The 21,121-nt window shown below is 32.5% G+C and overlaps 1 protein-coding gene and 1 pseudogene across 8 annotated transcripts in view; both read right to left on the bottom strand.

The window, feature by feature from the left end:
• OSBPL8 (oxysterol binding protein like 8) overlaps positions 1 to 21,121 on the bottom strand; it is a 142,940-nt gene that overhangs the window by 59,067 nt on the left and 62,752 nt on the right. For 5 of the 8 annotated variants that reach the window (XM_006923773.3, XM_006923772.3, XM_025040975.1 and 2 more), the window contains one exon: positions 17,399 to 17,536. In XM_006923773.3, coding sequence (XP_006923835.1) covers positions 17,399 to 17,536 — 138 coding nt within the window. The remainder of the gene's footprint in view (positions 1 to 17,398; positions 17,537 to 21,121) is intronic. The other 3 variants (XM_025040976.1, XM_015598512.2, XM_025040977.1) reach the window with 1 other exon arrangement.
• Positions 14,380 to 14,497, bottom strand: LOC112472468 (annotated as a pseudogene).

A 21,121-nucleotide genomic window follows, 5' to 3' on the forward strand; every position in this document is an offset into this window, starting at 1 on the left:
ATCCACAAAGCTGTCAGTGTTCTGGATTTTGGCCATTCTCATAGGTATGTAGTGGTATTTCATTGTAGCTTTAATTCTGTATTTCTTTTTATGTGCTTATTTGCCATCTGTATATTTCCCTTAGAACTCCATCTTTCCTATCTCATCTGAATGGTGGTGAAATAAATATGGTACCCATATTTACACACACTTTAAAAGCTTCAATTAACATTCTTCATATTAAAGACTTAAAAATAGTTGGTAAACTCAAAATACTTGATTAAAATACTTGGTAAACTAAAAAAAGCATAACTTCAATTAAAACCATTAGAAAAAACACTAGGAGCTAATATTTCTGGGAACTAGATCTAGTTCAATTATTATCTACCACCTGCCTTGCCTCTACATCATAATATTACAAAAATATAAATATGCATGTGAGCATTTATGGTTGTATGTATATATAGCTATATCTATCTATCTATATATAGTGATCAATGTAAAGTGTTCTGTAAATATAAAATAGTAATTAACAAATTTTTCAAGTCTATAATCAAATTCAAAGAAAACTAACACATTACAATCATCTTAAGACAGGATATTACAAACTAGTAGTAGACATTAACGACACAAGGAAAAACACAAATACTCTCTTCTTCAATAATAAAACACTTTTAGAAAACAAATTTTTAAAGGCAGCTGCTAATTTAAAACCAAAATCTAGATTTGTTACTTTAAAGAACCAAAGATCTATTTTTTTCTTAATCCTTTCACCATTTTCACCCAGCCCAAAAATCTATTTCTAAAACATTTTATGTATCTCTTGTGATTTCAATTTAATTTCAGAATTACTTATAATCTCTATAGATTTTGTATTAATTTTAATGTCAGACTAAGGTTCAAACTATGCTCGAAGTCTGATTTACCTCTTAAAGACCTACAGCGTAATTACATTTACTGTGTCATGCTGGCTACATTCAACTACTATAAAGTTTATAGCAAGGCTGAATACTCTTAAAACATATCTGGGTTAACATCTGAACTAACCATTTCTCCCATTTTACATTATATAATCTATGTATGAAAACAAGTAATAATTACAAAAATAGAATGTTGCCAGGTAATTAAAATAATTTTGAAAGTCATGTGAGACATTTATACTAGAAATAGATTTTGACCTATGGATAAAATACTTATTTAAAAATGCTTTTCAAAATTCAAGTCACTACTTATTGGTAAATTGAAAAATCAATTTAGTGGGTTACAAATAGCATTTTAAAAAAAATGGAATAGACCAGGATAGGATTAGAGTACATCATACTCTGATGTTAAAGGGCAAGTTGTTTCATAAATCTCTTGTTTTAGGCTTTTTATGTAAATGTGTATGTGTGTGTGTGTGTGTGTGTGTGTGTGTACATATATTTAGGATAGTGATGTAAAACGTATGAGTCAAGGTCAAAATTGGAATAGATGATGTAAACAATATTATTTCTTTTGAAATTCCCTAATATTAAAAAGAACTAATTATAAAACTTCATTACCAGCTTGCTGCTGAAGAGACTAACTACATATATTATCTTTGGTAGAGTGGCTCTTTCCATAGTGGACTGGCAGACATTTGAGCAGAGGCAAAAATCACAAAAGGCCATTAAAAAAAAGATTCTCTAGATGTTCCTGCTATATGTCCAAAGAAAATGCCCAGCCTTAATTTCTCTTTTTATAGAGCCTACAGATTAGGACTGAAGGAGGCATCCCGCTGTAATATTTGGAACTCTAATGAGTTCTCTGGACAAATTCCAGATCATCTCTATTTTAAAAACAGATGAATTTCAAACAGCTGATATTTTGAAATAATCTAATTTGGCAGTTGGAAAAATCCATTTAAATTCTATGAAGTTCTATATGCACACTCATGATAAATACATTGCTTTAAACTGGGATGAAATTATTATAAGACCTATATATTTGTCTCAAATCCCAAAATAATAAAACTAGGCTTTAGGAGATTTAAATATCCTTAAAGCAGGAAAAAGAATTGGAAAAAGGTCAAAATACTGAAAACAAAATCAACCAATAAGAATTTAAGAAAGTACTATGTCCAAACATGAAAAGACCACTACCTATAAAATGAGATAAATATCTGAAGATGGTACTACACAAATTCAGTAGTAAGTTCCTTTACATAACACAATTCAAATAAGAATATACTTCACACACTGGAGTAGCCAATGCTTGGCAAGCAAGTCTATTTATAATCTTTCAAAGAATATATAAATTGAGATAAGTGATAATGACCTTTGCTTTAAAATAGAAAACAACAATATATCTTTCCATCGATTCCCATCCTCCAACATGGCAAAGTAGTTTCTTAGCTGTAATTAGTAAAATCTCAATGATTATATGGCTTGAAAAGTATACAAAAAAATCTTATCTTACATTTCCTCAGAAAATAACTCATTCTCAACATTTTCTTAATATGAAAACACATGCAAATATACATATAAAATTTAAAGGATGGCTTACGATAATTTTTGACTGAACAGCATTCTTGTCTGTATGTCCATATTCATTGCAATCAGTATAAGATAGTATTTTCCTTTGGATGACAAGTTCTTTATAATTATGTGTATATTATATAACCATTCATACAATAAAAATTTAGTGAGCAGCTATTATTGTTAGGAATTATGTTAAGCACAGATAGCTAAGAACATAATAGTCCCTAGTTTCTGCTATTATTTCAATATGTGTGTGTAAATGCATGTTCATTAAAAGTTGATTGAAACTCAGAGTCTATTCCAACAAAGTACATGTTAAATGATGTTCTCAGGATTATAGGACTGTTCACAAAAATCTATTTAACTAAAAACGTACTAAACTAGTAATACTTATGAATGTAACCACCATAATACTACCTCATAATTATACAGTAATATTTTTTCAAGTGTTTTCACATACATTCTCAATAGAGTCAAACAAAACATGACATACAAAATGAATAGTATCCTAGTTTTATAGATGAGGTAACCAGGCTCTGAGAAACATATGCTTAATGTCACATAGTAAACAAGAAGAGAGTCCAATATTAAAATCCGGCCATGGGAAGGAATAGTGTTTACTTTTCCTGTTTCTCCTCATTCTCCTTCCCTAAGCCTGTCAATACAGATGCCAGCATCAAGCAGTTTTGTTGTAAGGTAAGACTGAAAGACCAGGGATAAAAAAGATGGTCTCAGGCAACAACAGGGTCTGTGGTAGAAAGGGAGAAAATGTGGGACATCTAGATGATAAAGAAGAAGAAAGAGAAGCCTATAGAACACAAGCCACTCGACTGGATCATCCTTTGCATGTAAGGACAGTTTGTAAATCAAGGACTCAACTCAAAATTTAAGAAACATCTATGTTTCAAGGATTCTTCTACTAGAAAACTGTGCAAATACCATGTTAGAAAAAAAGCTATTGGTCTCTTTCTGTATAACTAGGTTTAAAAAAAAAAAAATCCCCACTATACCCCTTTGAATCCTTTCGTGTTCTAAAACTAGTAAATAACACTAATCTATGGTTCCTAGATTTGAATTTCGTGGACTAGTAATCCCCCCACCCCCGCACACACACAAATTGTGACATGCTATCAGAGTTTTCACCTTGATAAGACATTTTTTAAAAACCTATAATTCACAATCTCCATCTATTCATAAAGGAACATTAAAGATTATACAGCAGAAAGACTATAATCTCATAATAAAGAACAGTCTTTTAGGAATTTCAGCTGATGACAAACTCAAAACAGTGTACCTGTTTTTCTCCTCTAGTTATAGAACTAAAAAAGAACCACAGGGACCAGCACCAACTTCAGTCCCCAGACTATACCATAAAAAAAAAAAGAGATGCATTTATTCTACATATATATACTTAAGAGTGTATATAACATGTACATTTTAAACATAATTAATAAAAATGGAAACTTAGCTAATGACCATCAACTTAAAAACAGTATTACAAGTACTTTTAAAGGTTCCTATGTGTGCCTGATCCCACCATCCTCCCTTTTAACCAATTAACCATTATCTCAAATTCTGTTTTACTCATGCCATTGTTTTATTACGTATTTAACCCCACACAATGCATTGATTCATTTTCTAGGATATATTAAGGAGTATAAAACCTAAGGAGTATAACAACTAGGGATTATGGTATGCTTATCTTCAACTTTACTGTGTAATGCCAAACTGTTTTCCATAATGGTTCTACTAACATTTCTTCTTCCACCAGCAGTAAATGAGAATTCCTGTTATTTTACATCCTCACTGACACTTGTAATTGTCGGACTTTAAAATTATCTCAATCTGGTGGGTGTGAAATGGCAATTCATTATTGTATTAATTTACTTGTGCCTGTTTCCTAATACTGTTATGCATCTTTTCATACTTAGTGGCCACGCGTGTTACCTCTTGTGTAAATAGCTATTCGTCGTGATGTTTGGTCATATTCCTAGAGGGTTTTGGTCTTTTTGGCTGATCCATAGGAGTACTTCGCTTTTCTTGGATGTTAATTCTTTGTGAGTTACATGCACGTCAATCTGTTTCTTCTCTATTTTTATGATATCTTTTGATGAAGAGATGTTCTTGAGTTCAACAATGCAGAAGGTCAGTCTTCTTTTCAATTTAGGATGTGTATGTGTGTGTCTTGTTAAACCCTTTCTTTCCCCAAAGATATAAAAATATTTTTCTATATTTTGTAAAGCTTAAAACCTTTCACATTTAAACTGGAATTGATTTTGTAAATAGTGAGAGGTATCTATTTTCATTTTTTTCTCATATAGGTAAACTAATTTTCTCAAAATCATTCATTGAGTAATATGTTATAAATTGAGTTTTCATATATGCTTGGGTCTGTTTTTAAGTCTCTGTTGTGTTTCATTTATCTCTTTGTCTATTTCAGCACCAACACTTCCCATCTTATTTACTAGAGCATTATAGTAAAACTAAGTAACCTCCAACCCTTGCCTGCTGCTTCAGGAGTATCTTCACTCTTTTTTGCCCTTTGCTCACCCTAGAGAGTTAAGGATGACCTTATCAAGTACCATGAAAAAATCCTATTGAGATATAGATTCAAAACACAGAGAACACATAAAATCAATTAGAGAAGTGACGGGATAATAATATTGAACTTCCCAATTGGAAACATGGTATATTTCTTCATTTACTGAGATTATATGATGTTATATGTTTCTATGTAAAAATATTTCACATTTCTTGTTAGGTTTATTGGTCTTTTTGGTTGATATGGTTGATATGTACCTTATTTCCTGTTATTTTAAGTGGTATTTTTTTAATTGCATTTTTCTAACCATCTGTTACTGTTACATAGAACTGCAGTTAATATATATCCAGTAACTTCTTAATAATTTAAATGATTTATCTGTGAATCTATATAAACAATTATATTCACTACAAATAAAGAAAAATTGTTTCTCTTTTGATTTCTTTTTTACCTTATTTACTGGCTAAATTTCAAGAGCAATGTTGCAATGAAATGTAGATGGTGCACACTTTTTCCTTATTCCTAATTCTCACTTTACAAGGTTAAGAAAGTTCTCTTCTATTCTTAATTTGCGAAGAGTTTTTTTTTTTTTTTTATCATGAAGGATGTTAAATTTTTCAGTTTATTAACAGGATCACAACATAGTTTTTCTTTAATCTGTTAAAGTGTTAAATGACAATTATAGGTTTTCTAATATCAAACACATCATTGCATTTCTGGAATAACCCCAATGTGATTATAATGTATTTTAAAAATATATTTTGCTTGATTCAGTTTGCTAATAATTTTTTTAGAATTGCTGCATCTAGGTTCATGAGAAGAATGTCTTGTAACTTTTCTCTCTTATAATGGCCTTGTCTGCTTTTCAAATACAAGCCTAATATTTAGGGAATATTTCTTTTTCCATTTCATCAGTTCTAAGATGCCATCAACTACTTTCAGAGATGTCATAAAATATGAGGGGAGACAAGAAGACTGATAGCAATTTTAACATGTGTTAACATTTAACCCAGATTCAGATATGTTATCAAGTGTTTAACAATGGCCAACAGAGATTGTAAAACACCATCAATTAAAGATGCAACATAATTTCAGAGATGTTAAAATGGGGGACTGCCTTTCAGAATAAATAAAATACAGTATTAATGTGAGGTTGAAATTATTTTTTTCCCTAAATGTTTGACAATACTTGTTTGTGAACCTATCTGGGTTTTATGTTCTTTGTAAAATATATATTACTAATTAGATTACAAAAATCACTAGAATTTTCTATTACTGAGTCAATTTGGAAAATAATCTTTCTAGAAATTTTCTTGTTTCACCTAATTTTTCAAATTTATTGGCTTTAAGTTATTTATCTTTTAAACATCTGCTTCTTTTAGTTGTGTCCCCTTTTTATTCCTAATAATGTCTATGTCTTCTTTTTTCCCCTTAATCTTGCCAAAGGTTTGATAATTATCAGCTTTTTCAAATAACCAACTTTGTCTTTCTTGATATTTTCAACTATGTCTATTTTCTTTATTACTTCCTTCCTTCTATCGACTTTGGGTTTATTCTATTATTTTTCTAAATTAAATGCTAACTTCATTACTTTTCAGTCTTCCTTCTTGTCAAGTATCAATATTAAACTACTATTTTTAGATTTCCTGTTTGGGAATTGTGAGGCCTCCTTAATTGGAGGGTTGGTGTCTTTCATCAATTCTGAAAGGTTCTTAGCATTATGTCTTCTAATATTGCCTCTAAACCCATTCCATTATATTCTGAAACTTGTAATTCCAATCGGTACAGACTTTGGTCTGGATGGTAAGTAGTTTGTGCAGATTGTGATAGCGGCTTGTTACCCCACTTGTTTACTGATTTTTCCACATTCTTGCCAGCATTTGGTATTGTCAGTGTTTTGAATTTTAGCCAGTTTAATAGGGGCATAATGATACCTCATTTTTTATTGATTTTTAATTATGAGCTCATATTTAATTCTTTGAGGTCTATGTTTAAAATACTCTCCCTTTAAAGAGGATCTGTGCCTACTCTTCCAAGTACCTGAGAACACTAATATAACCCAAGATCATTTTAAACTATACTGGGAGGTGTTTTTGTTTTTGCCACAGAACTAGTATGAATTCTGGACCCATACCTACATAAGTATTTATTTGGGCTTCTCAAAAACTAGTCCCTCTCTCCTCTGATTCTACGTAGACATGAGACCAAGATAGGCAAATACACCACGACTTCCACTGTGGGCATGTTTTCCAGTTTGTTTACTTCATCCTGAAGTAAAATTTGCGTATGTTCAAAGTTACAACAACCAAAGGAAGTGGAAACGACCAAAGTGCTCCCTGTGTGAGTACTGTTTATCTTCTCTCAGAAAATAAGCAAATGTTACTCAGTAAGTTAATAAACTGATAAGCTGATCTTATCTTGCCATATAGTGATCAAAAATACAGAACGGTTACTTCTACATGCTTCAAATAAGAAAAGAAAAATTGTAGCAGTCAATTCTACAGGTGAAACTTTTACCACTCTTGCTAAGGAGATATCAACCTCTCACATGTTGGAAACAAATGGGGGAAATACCAGCAGAAAAGAGCTGAGAAACTAGTGCATGTAATATCTGATAATCTTTTAATATTATCTTAGGTAAAAAGAATATGTATATGATGTTTATGGGGAAAAAGCATTCTCAATATTCACCTTACTGCTTTGTTAAAGAAGCAATGAATAAGGATAAGACAGATTCATCTTAGTAAAAATGCTTAAAACAAAGCTTAATTATTCATTCTCATTTTTCAATAAATGCTTTCAAAGTATTTCAGTTTCCCTTTAGAAGCACAAGACCGGTTGAAGAACATAGATATTGCAACAGTTCAGAAGAGAAATTCAGAAAAATATTTTATTATTTCCTTAATCTGCCAAATATTATATTCTTTTATTATTTAATAGGTACTTTCATAGCTTTATGAAACAACTATCCAAATACAAGGAATTTCAAAACAGAAAACAACAATGGGCTTTGGCAGTCTTAAGAAATAACTTCAGAAATCTAACATACTGAGGAATCAAAAACTCAGAAGAAAATTAACATAAACTCTATACTAATTCTAAGGAAAACAACCTATGGCTATAAACCAAAGCACAACATTTAGGATAAAAGAATTAAAAACAATGGGGTTGGGTTAGAGGGATAAATTCAAGTTCTCTTTCAGTAAAATAATTTTCATCAAATATAACACACATATTCAAGAATATATTTATTATGTATTCCATATACATATAGTCTCATGTATGTTCAGAACTGATCTTACAAATGTCTTACCAAGGAAGAAGGAATTGCTTCGGTTCATGGAGGAAACTGACTCCCAGGTTTCCTTTTGTCTGTGAACCACTTTAATGAAGGTACTTGTTAGTCACCTGAGATTATAACAGCAATGTCTACAACTGTCACCCTGGAGAATCTGGTACATCTTCACACTAGTAAACTCTCTGCCAAAGAAAACCCTCTTCTACTTTGAAGTTTTCTATTAAGTTGTAGTATAGACCTATCGTGTCATGTTTAATGCTGTCAGGGCATTCAAGGTGAGGGCACTTTCAGGTTTAAGAGAATTTACTAAGAGATAAAAGAAACATCGTACTAAATATAAACATTTTAATTCAAACCTAGATAAACCAAGCATGGTCTAAATTAATTTTAATAAAACTAATTAAACAGGTAAAACTTTCAGTTTCAAAAGTTTTAAACTTTAAACATTTAAAAATTAGTTTGCGATGAACTCGCTTAAATTTTGGCAAAGCAACATTTGATATTCTCTCAAAAAACACTATAATTTAAGATTCTTAAAAAAATAAAAGAATGTAAATTAGTTTTTTATGACCAAAGAATGAAAGGGTAGCTACAAGATAAATTATATTAACTCATCAAGCTATGATAACAATCTCAAACATGATCCAGAGGGAATAAACTATCTATCCATGAGATGAGCTATAATTGAGTCTCTAGGCTCTCTTGTCATTGTTTTTATTCAAAAGTAGAGGGGAAAAGGAGACAACAAACCTAATTAATCTACATGTCTTTCTTTCTTGGGGAAAAAAAAAAAAAAAACAGAATTACGTTAAGCTCAAACAAGTCACCATAAAACAAATACCATCCTATTTAAGAAACTGTAATCACATTTACGTTAAAATTATTTTGAAGTAAACTGATACTTAGTCTTTGACTAAGGGAAAAAGTCTAGCAAATACACAATTTTTGGAATAATCTGATTTATCACCATAATCTAAACATATAACAAACAAAAGATTATCTTGATGTGTGGGGGCTTTAGGAAGGAGAGTCAGAGTCTCCCTGTTCCTCCAAAAAAAAAAAAAAAAAAAAAGAAAGAAAGAAAATCCTAAAATAATGGAAGGAAACCACATGCAAAAAAACAAAATTAAGAATTGCTTTTAAGGGATAATGACCTACAATAACTTGGTATGAATCAATAAGTATGAAAGAGACAGCCAGAAAACAGCAACAATAAGAATCCTTGACATTAAAGCAATAGCAAAACACATTCGTAACACCATGGCATCTGTATTAATAAAACAAAACAAAACAAAAACAGCTGACACTGTAATTCACTCCAGTTAGTGGAGTAGTTAAAACTATGGGCTTTGACAGTCCTGAGTTTGAAACCTGCCTCTGCCATTTACCAGTTTTGTGAATTTGAACAAATTTCTTAACATCCCTAATCCTGTTTTCTCACTTGTAAAGCAGACATATAACTTAGTTTATACCTTGTGGGGTTGTTTCAAGAATTACATATAAATTTGCACATACAACTTTTAGCATGACAACCAAACTTAGTAAGGGCCCAATAAATGATAGCTATTAATATGAATCCAACAAATATCACCAAAACAAATACCATTATTTTCCTGCTGCATGGTCATCTACAGGCTAGTAGGACTCTCTCTTTAGGAAACACAGGAACAATACTACATGTGAGGTTCATGTTAGAGAACAGGCTCCCAGCACTTGAAGATCACCTCCAAAATTGTATTTATTCATTAAAAAAATGAGACTGTCACTTTCACAAGGGCAGAGACCAGCACATAACAGGAGCTCAATAAAGACATTTATTCACTTATTAAACACAAAAGTTGCTATTATGTTCCAGATACTATGCCAGGCATGGGAAATTTTTTTTTTAAGAGAGAGAAATGTCTAACCGCTATGCTTGAAACTAATATAAAATAATACTGAGTATCAACTGTAATTGAAAAATTTTTTTAAAAAGAAGAAAAAAAAGACAAATCTGCCCTGAGAAGCTTACTGACAAAAATATTTACTCCCTACAACTTTCTTCCTTTTATACCAACCCTAAATTATTTTATCAATTCAGTATTCATCTGTTAGAGAGAGTCCTTGTCTCGGCCCCCACAGCCACTTACACGATGCCTTTAAACTGCCCACTGATTCTGACATTTCCCCCTACAAATCCTACCCACTCCATCAAAGCAATTCACCAAGCTCATCTATTAAATCTCTACTTCCTGGCCAACATCTCACTCTGCCACTCATTCTTCTCTTGAATATACCTGCTAAAGCCTAATCTTACAGGAGAAAACCCCACACGATGGTATTTCGATACCAATGTGAACTGAGGCCTAAACGCTACTTGGCAATCCCACTATCATGGTTCCTGCACTTTCTAGCTATATTCCTAGTCCAGTCAATCCCTTCACCTTCTCACTGGACCCCATCTCTACTGTCTTTTCTGAGAATCCGCTCTATTAATTCCCCCATCTTTCTCCTATATTTTGTATCTCTCTATTGATTTTATCCTGTCAATTTTTGAACATGCTCAAATATCCTATCTTAAAACGAACCTCCTTTTTGCTCAATGTCTTTCTCTAGGTACCATACATTTTCCTCCCTTTTAAGGCCATTATATCTATAAGAGTTTGCTATCTTAATTGTCTCCAATTCCTTATTTTTCCAACTCCTCATCCTATTGCCATCTAGCTTCTGCCTTCATCACTATCTCCAAAACTGATTTCACAAAAGTTAGCAATGATATCTATCCTATCAATAGACGATTTTTTAGTTGTTTTAATTGCCTTGACTTTTGAGCTGTGTATAAAACTATAGGTCACTCCCTCACCTTCATAAAACCCTCTGTTTCATTATTCTTGGATACAACGCTCCTTTACAAATCTCCTTTCCCAATCTCTTCTCCATTAGATCCTTAAATGTTGACATTTCTTAGGGCTATATTCCAACTCTCTACTTTTCTCAAGCTACAATTCTTCCCAAACTTTTCACAACTCACAATGAGAAATTTTACATAAGATGTAAAAATGTGTGTATGTGTGAGTACACACGAGTATGACAAAAATTTCACTCATCAAATAAGCTCTGATCTTTTCATCCTATTCTATTTCATTTTAAAAAAAATGTCTGAGAATCACTAAACTGATCTACATGATTGTTTTAACTCTCTGTCTTCAATTACTCTATTTATGCTAATGACTTCCAAATTTACCGATCCAGTGCAAATGTGTCTATTAAATCTTAAACCCATAAAACCAATTTCTCCTTAATAACTCCATGTGGATAACTCTAAAGTACTTCAAATTCACCATTTCCAAAATTGTTGTTCTCAGCATCTTTACCTCACACATAGTCTTCCTTCACAGTTCCTTACATAAACTACTGAACTAGTTTCTTAAACAAACATCTAGGAGTCATTGCTAATTCTTCCTTCTCTCTTTCCACTATCACCCTCACCTAATCAGTCACTAATCCCTAACAAATTTTCCTCTAAATATATCTCCACTTTTTTTTATTCCCACCATTGTCACTCTCATCCGGACTGTATCCACTTCACCTAGATAACACAGTCTAGTAATGAGTCTTCTCATATACTATACTTTTCCAAATTAATAAATTCAATTCTAATCATTTTGTTGCTTATTATTACAGTTATCTAGTACTGTGCAATAAACACTCAAAATTTAATGGTTTTAAATACTAAGGTTATTTGCTTACAATTCTGCAACTTAGTAAGCTGGAGGTAGGAGTGGGGATGACCTGTCACCAATCCAGACAGCATCTGCTGGAACATCCAATATGGCTTCTTCAATCACATGTCTGGCACATCAGCTGACATCACTAGAACAGCTAGGGGCTGGCCAATCTGAGCATCCATACAACATGGCAGTGTCTGGATAGTGAGACTTTTTACATGGACACTGGCTTCCTCCAATATGCAAAAGCAGGAGTTAGCAGGTCTTTTTAATGCCTTGTCTCAAAAGTCCTTGAATGTCACTTCTGCCACATTCTATTGGTCATAGCAATCACACGGCCAGCCTGGATTCAATGGGGGTAGAGATGAAGAAGGAATAAAACTCCATTTCTTGGTGGGCAAGTTGACACAAAGAAAAAGAGCATGTAAAATAAAAGATAATGTTGCAGTGGCTTTGAAAATGAAATAATACAGTCCCCTTAATTTGCATTCCTTCCATATGCAAAATATACTTAATGCCCTACCATCACCCCTACCCCCACCAAAATATCCTATTACAGCACTAGCTGTAAGGCCAGGATCTTGTTAGCCTGAATCAGATGCAAGTGCAGACGGTACTCCTTTGGTTTAGTTCTTCACATAAAACTCCTTAGATACAGCTTCTCTTAAGCCAAAATCCCAACACCTCAAAAGATAACTTATCTGCCTCACTACAGTAAGCCAGGGATAGAACTGCAATAGACATTTGCGTTCAAAAGGTGTAAGGAATAGGGAGTTACACAGAAGCACTTAACAGTGCCATAGCAATTATGAAATTTGCTCGGCACATGTCATCAGCAACTTGATTAGAGCACAGTTCTATTCTCTGAAAATAATCTCTGTGGCACTTGACTCTGCTGCTCTCTGCTGCTCTATTCCTATTTCATTAGAAATAGTCCATGTTTGTAACAGTGCAGTTTTCTCAGCCGGCTGCCTGCCCATACAAGATTGGGATTCCCCATACATGCAAAGGCTCTTTGAACTATGTTTATCCTTTCCTGTTTTTAGTAGTGGTGCTTTTATAAAAACTTTGTAAAACCTTTGTGGGTTTCCCATAAATTTTATTGAAATTAACTTCATTAGACAGTTGCTAATCCACAAATCTCTTTGATACAAGCCACTCTCTACTATGGGACAGCAAACCTAAGAGCCTTAGAAGCTTTTTTGACTAGCTGAGACTTTCTTAAAAAGTATGTATTTAAGACTTCCTTTGTCTAGCTGAAAAGCTCTAAGAGGCATTCTTAAATCTTTCTGAGGTCTCAACAAATAATTTTACAGGAGTACTCTTGATCTGGTCCTTACTCTGAGGCCATTTTTTACTGACAAAACCCTAGGATTTGAGAAGTATTAGATAAGCTAAAGTAAGGGAGAGTACAATCCACAGTGGAAGATCAGAATAAATAAAAGCATAGTTTCACTGGGGAGTAGTGAAGAAAACTATTTGGCTGGGTTCACGATGAGGTGAAACAGAAAATGAAATTGGAAAGGTAGAATAAAATCAGATGTACTAAGAGCACTGACTACCAGATCATGAAATTTTCAATTTATGCTCTCAATTGCCAGTTTCTATTTGCTGGTCCAAAGGTTGTTATATCAGATATACTCGGAGAGCTTTATAAATACACAGACTCACCCTAGAGATTTTAAAAAGTTGGGAGTAGAATCTGTATCTAAGCAAAGCTCCCAAGTGATTCTCAGACACAACCAACTTAGGAGCCACTGCTTTACGCAATAGTCAGTTGCTGAGAATGGGAATAACATAAATGCAGGCATCTAATGAAGTTTCCAGTTACAAACCTGAATAAGAAAAAATGGTATTTTCATTTATAATTTTCTATTTTTCTTTATTCATATTATTTCCCTCAGAGACCTATTTCATAGGACCCATGTATTCTTTGGTCATATACATCTAAAAGAACCCTACTCTCATCATAATCTCACTTTAACACATAACAATAATTTTCTATTTGGCTGGGTTGTTTGTCAAGGACAATAAACCTGGTATATTAGAGAGCAAGGTCCTAACAGAAATTAGGAGGCTCTGGAACTATGTTATGTAGGTATGAAATCATAAGCACGTGACCTAAGGTGGTGATAGTAGGAATGAAAATGAAGAGATCAGAGCCTTGATACTGTTATCACTTCTAGAAGAAATCACAGAAAGTGTTGAGAATCAGATCTTTTACCAAGCAGCTCTATGACAATGAAAATCTCTTCACAGAAATATTTCAGTAAAATGTAAAAAGAATGAAGAATTATAAAATCACTATTTAAAAAAATTTATATATATATATACACACACATTTTTTTTTTTTAATGCCTACAGCGCCTGGTCTTCCTAGGTGGTCTCTCATCAAGTACTAACCAGGACTGACCCTGCTTAGCTTCTGAGATCAGACGAGATTGGGCATGTTCAGGGTGGCATGACCGTAGACTTTAACTTCTTTTTATACATTTGCACACATCAGACAAGATCGGACTTGTTCAGGATGTCATGGCCATAGACTAAAAATCACCATTTTTTTAAACTCTAGTATTTTAACTAATTCAATGATTATCAAACGGTATTTACACTTGTAAGTGAAAACAATATGTCAAGGAAGCAATCAAAATAAATCAAAAAAGTCAAACATTCTCTAGGGACACTGACCCAATTTCTTAAAAAAGTCAAAAGCACAATAGAAAATAAAAATAAATAAAGAGACTCTTCAAGATTAAAGAAGACATAATGACATGACAACTAAATATCATGTATGAACCTTACTTGGATCCTGGTTTCAGCAAATCTACTGTAAAGAGATTTGGAGACAATTAGGGACATTTGAATATAAACTAGGTGTTAGGTTATATTAAGTAATTATTGATAATTTTGTTAGATGCAATAAAGGTTTTATGGTCATATAAAAAATGTTCTAATTTTTAGAGATGCACTTAGTATTCTGGGACACAACATCATGAGGTCTATAATTTACTCTGAGTATTCCAGCCCCATGCTTAAATAAATGAAACATATAACAAAAGGTTAATAATTTCTTAAATCTACATAATGGGTATATTAGTGTTCATTGTACTATTCTCTCAAATTCCCTGCTTGCCTAAAAATGTTCTTGATAGATACAAATGAGGGTAAATTATTAGTAACTAACTCTTCTGTTGTTTCATTAAGTTCTGAGTTAAAGAATTCCTCTGAATATTCTAGTGCACAGATACATGAACCAGATGAACCATATGTATTTCAGTTAAAATTATGGTGCACAGAATGGAAAGTCAGGTAATCTGCATCCTTTCTGAATTTCATCCTAATGATACTTATACCAGAGTGTACCATATATCCATTTTCAGGCTTTAAAAAAGCATTTTGGCAACAAAAATGTTAACTTTCCAAAACTGTATTCAACAACTAAGCAATAAATGTTAACATAGTACTTATTTTTATATTTATATAGTTTTCCCAGTTCCAAAAATGTTATATAAAAATGTTTCCATGTAACACAATTAGAAAAAACATTTTCTACTGAAATAAAGTAGAAAATGATCATGTAACTATTTACTAGTTAATACTCATTTTGAGTAACTAAAACCTAATTTCAAGGATAATTTATAAATTAACACCAAAACCTGATTAATTACATATAGACAGTATAAGGCTCAAAAATTAAGTTTTAAAAATACTTGATAACTTAAGTATATGTATATTAGCTTTTGAACACCAAATTTAAGTTCTTGATTTTAAAAGAAGTCTTTCCACCACAGTTATCAGTAGTATCACACAGAGTTCAAAGCACTTGATTAAATACACTTTAACTAAAAAGTAGAATCCAATATACAAAACTTATCAATTAAGAGTTAGGAAGTGAGATCAATGATTCCAGGAATCCCCAAGACTCTTTTAGAGGGTCTGCAAGGTTAAAACTATTTCCTCATACTTTTTCACTGAGTTGACATTTCCACTGACAGTACAAAAGCAATGTTGGGTAAAACTGCTGGCACCTTAGCACAAATCAAGCCAGAAGCACCAAATCGTAGTAGTAGTCATTGACTTCTTCACTGCCATGAACCTGAAGTAAAAGGTTGGTTTCACTAATAAATGTCCTTGAGGAAGCAGTAAAAATTATCAATCTTAAATCCTTAGTACACGTGGTCTTAATATTCTGTGTGACAAAATGAGAAGTATTTATACAGCACTTCTTTGTATTATATTTGAAAATGTATCAACAGTTGGTAGAACTGCATAACTCAGTAAGCAATGATTTTCCAAATGACTTATGAATAATGTTTCAAAATCACGTATGAGTAAAGAGCCATTCAAAGTTTTAGATGAATGAATTTGAATTCAGTAGTCTGAAAAGTTTATTGATATGGTTTCAGATTCCATATTGTAACCAACATTTAAGAAACTACCATTTGTCAAATTTTGGTGCAGTATGAAAGAAGAATATCCACAAATAGGTAATCTTCTCTTTTCTGACGACACATAAATGAGGCCATATAGTACTTGATATACTACTTCAATCAAATCATCACATCACAACAGACTGCAGAAGCAGATATGAAAATCTAGATGTCTTTTTTAAAGCTAGACAGTAAAGAGATTTGCAAAAACTGTAACACAGTAGCTCTCAAACCAAAGATAATTTTTGTCCCTCAAGGGACATCTGGCAATGTCTAGAGATATTTCTGGTTGTCATAACTGGGGAAAGTGCTACTGACATCAAGTGGGTAGAAGCCAGGGATGCTGCAAAACATCCTACAAAACAGGACAGCCAACACAGGGAAAGATTATTCAGCCCGATATATTAATAGTGCCAGTTGAGGGATCCTGAGGGAAAAAAATACCACTCTTCTCGCTCATTTTTTTTGGGGGGGAGGAGGGAGGAATTAGTTATTTCTCATAAAAATATGTTATTCATATTCACATGTAATGGGTTTGTTACTGTAATATTAAATGAATTAATAATAAACAATTAAAAATTTCTTAGTTTTAATTTACAGTAAGTAAATACCAATAGGTTAATTCATATAAACAAAAGCGCTTTGGGTGTTTAATCATTTTTACTAGTGTAAAGGAGTCCTGAGACCAAAAAGTTTGAGAATCACTAAATTTGAAGAATGATAGAACTAACTGAGAATGTTGGAGAATATAAGAGGAATTAAAAGACTCTAAGGGAAAATTTACTCATTTCAAGAATATTATGGATGACCAAACAAGACAAACAAAAAACCATATACCACTAAACAGTTCAAAAGAAAAAAGTTAATGATGGACCTAAAATGTCATTCTCTCCTAAAAAACAAACAAACAAATAAAAAAACCCACACATTAAACAACTTCTTACCCTGGCTATGAGGACTTGCTGGACTAAAAGACGGCTGATACAAATCTCTGGTTGGCGTTGGATAAGCTTCTTTCCCTTGGCGCTGACTCATCTTTCCTGGTGTCAGAAGTTGAGATTCGTCACTGTTTGCTACCACAACTCAAGGAAAGATGAGAAAAAGAATTAGTACTTCAGTCCTAGATTTACAAGATGGTATATTAATAACATAGAACAGAATCATGATAGAAATCACCTCAATGGTTATGTTCATTTTATTACCAACTCAATACTGTAATATATTTGCATAGTTTTATTTTCTTTTAATTTGAGTTTTCTATCAATCCAAAAGGAATTGACAAGTATGCATGAGTAAAATTATACAAGCTGTAGACACTATAAAAATAAAAATATATATTCAACTGAGGATAAAAAGTACTCCAAAGTTTACTGTGCCTATTAACTCTATATTTGTCAATAGAACAATAAGCAAATAACAAAATCATTTCACAGAAGAAATACAATGGTCGATAAACATGTGAAAAGATACTCAACCTCATTAGTGATCAGAAAAAATATAAATTAGTAGCAGTATAAAATATTTTACATTCACTAGAATTTCTACTCTAATTTCTAATTTTCATGGATAGTTAGGTATAATTCCTGTTTTAGAGATGGGGAAACTTGAAATTCAGAGATTGCCTTGCCTAAGATTAAGTAATATAAGTAAGATTCTAACTCAGGACTATTTAGTTCCAAAGTCTGGCTCTTAAAAAGCTTACTGCCCCGATAATCAATTTAAATAGTGTTTAAGGCTACAGTTCACCCGTTTGACAAAGCTACTAACAGAGAAAGGCAATGCCCAATACCAGAGAGGAGAGAGAGAAAAGAGAAAAATACTCCTTGAAGGAACAAGGCAAATTGTGAGCAAGCCCAAAGTGCCCTAGAATCGCCACATCCTATCATTTTGTTTCTGCGCTTTCAGCCTACAAAAACTTGTTGTATTTCGAGTGAAAATGATTCTATCTTCACTCTTGACTTAATTTTTAACGTAACCAGAACTTCATGTTCACATTTTTATCACTATATCTTTTAAATAAATTGATTTAACATGTTTTCTATTGTGCTAAAGTCTTCAAAATTTTGTTTTAACTCCTTAAATCTCAAAGTAAAAATTCAAAAACTCTTTCTCATCCAAGTAAAGACATAAAAGATTTATTTTCCCATCAAGACCATAAAAAAAATCTATATACTGATGACTCCTAAATTTATATCTCCTTCTAAACTCAAACTCACATATCCAATTGCCTACCTTATAATCACCTCTATTATTTAATAGGCAGCTCGAATTTATCGAGAACATAATTCTTGATTCTGCCTATCTCCCAAACCTCTCTCTCTTCCATCTCAGTAAGTCGAATCACTATTCCCCTCCACTTTCTCAGGCCAAAAACCTTAGATGCTTCTTCAATTTTTCTCTTTCTTTCACACTTCACATTCAATTTATCTCTGAGATCTTTATAGTCTACATTCACAATTTATTTGGAGTCCTTCTACTTCTCCCACTTTCACAACTACTACTCTGTTCCAAGCCACCATTACCCTTCCATTGGATCACGGCAGCAGTTTTCTACCCAGTCTCCAGACTTACCATCTTGCTCCTTGCTTGTGTAGAGTTCATTCTCTATATGGAAGCCAAGCAATCTTTATAAATCATAAATCAGATTTGCATCATGTAGTAATAATATCTTCAATGGCTCTCTGTTATACTTGCAATAAATTCCACGGCTTAAAGATTCAACAATGTCTGGCCCCCACTTATCTTTCCAACCTTATTCTCTACCACTTTCCTCTTTACTCACTTTGCTCCAGCCATAATGGCCTTCTTGGTATTCCTCAAAACATACCATCTTGCTACAGTCTGTGGGCCTTTATATCTATTGCTTCCTCTATCTGAAACACCCCTACCCCAGATCTTCTCATTATTAACCCCTATCATTATTTGTTGTTTGTGTTCAAATGCCATCTCTTCAGAAAAGCCCTTCATGATGCCTTCTGATAAATAAGTTAATTTAATATAGTACAATTTATCGGTTATTTTAATTTTTTTGGCCACTGCCCACTCCACCACAGGTGTACTCTATCACTTTATTATAGCTCTTATCACTATCTGAAATAATATCTTTTATTTGTTTATTGTCGGTCTTCTCCACTAATCCATAAATTTCGTAAGAGCATAAAGTTTTGTCTGCCTTATTTTCTCATAAGTCTTTGAGTCCTGGAATGGGTCTGGAATACTAAAGGTGTTCCACAGAATTTTGTTGAATGAATCAATCAACAACGTTCATATTTTTATGAAATGAAGTTTTATAAAGTATATGGTGGCTCCTTCAGTCACCAAATCCAAGATCCATTTAACTCTTATAAATTATTATTGAAATTAAAAATGTACATTGCTGATGTAGAGAGAGACAAAAAAACTAAACACAACAGAAAGCTCTTAGAAACAAACCCATGATTATGTGAAGCCTAGATATATGATAGGTAGAGAAAGAAAAGACTATGAAATTATTGATACTAGGAAAATTGGTTATCTGTATTAGAAAAGTAAGTCTCTACCCTATTACCACAAAGAATAGTTTTATGAAAATTAAAGACAAAAATGTAAAAAACAAAACTTGAAAACTTTTAGAAGAAAATATAAGAGAATATCTTTATAAACTTGGGGTAAGAAATGATTCCTTTACAAAGACAAAACAAAGCACTAACCATAAAAGACAGAATTGATACATTCTACTACATAAAAAAAATTAAGAATTTAACCAAAAGATACCACAAAGAGACTGGAAATAAAGACACAAGACAGAAGATACTTGTAACACATATAATAAAAGGTTAGTATCCAGAATGTTTAAAAAAAAAAAAAACCTCATAAATCAATTACAAAAAAAAAAACGACAATGCAATATAAAAATAAGGAGATGCTTCAAAAAGAATAAAATACCAAGGAATAATTTAACAAAGGAGGTGAAAGATGTGTACAGTGGCCCCCTCACTCCCAACCTGGTCAACTGAGATCTGAAAATATTAAATGGAAAATTCTAGAAATCAACAATTTTAAATTGCATGTTGTTTTGAGTAGTATGATGAAATCTTATGCTGTCCCACTCTGTCCCACCTGGGACATGAATCATCCCTTTGTCCAGTATATCCATACTGTATGTACAATACAATAATGTATTTTGAGACCACATTCACATAAATTTATTACAGTACAGTTACAATTGTTCTGTTTTATTATTAGTTATTGTTTTTAATCTCTTATCATAGGTACACATGTACAAGAAAAAACATAGTATATATAGGGTTTGGTACTATCTGCAGTTTCAGGCATCCACTGGGGGTCTTGGAATATACACTCTGTGGATAAGAGGAGACCACTGTACACTGAAAACTATAAGACATTAATGAAAAAAAAAAAACTGAAGAAGACACAAATAAATGGGAAGATATTCTTCCTGATGAACTGGAAAAGTTAATATCGTTAAAATGTCCATACTTTCCAAAGCAATCTACAAAATCAATGTAATCTCTCCCAAAATTCCAATAGCATATTACAAAAACAGAACAAACAATCCTAAAATTTGTATGGAACCACATAAGACTCTGAATAGCTAAAGTGATCTTGAGAAAGAATAAAGTTGGAGTCATGTTTCCTGGTTTCAAACTGTATTACAAAGCTATGGG

Source organism: Pteropus alecto, unplaced genomic scaffold (genome assembly GCF_000325575.1).
Source record: "Pteropus alecto unplaced genomic scaffold, ASM32557v1 scaffold76, whole genome shotgun sequence".
Lineage (NCBI taxonomy): Eukaryota > Metazoa > Chordata > Mammalia > Chiroptera > Pteropodidae > Pteropus > Pteropus alecto.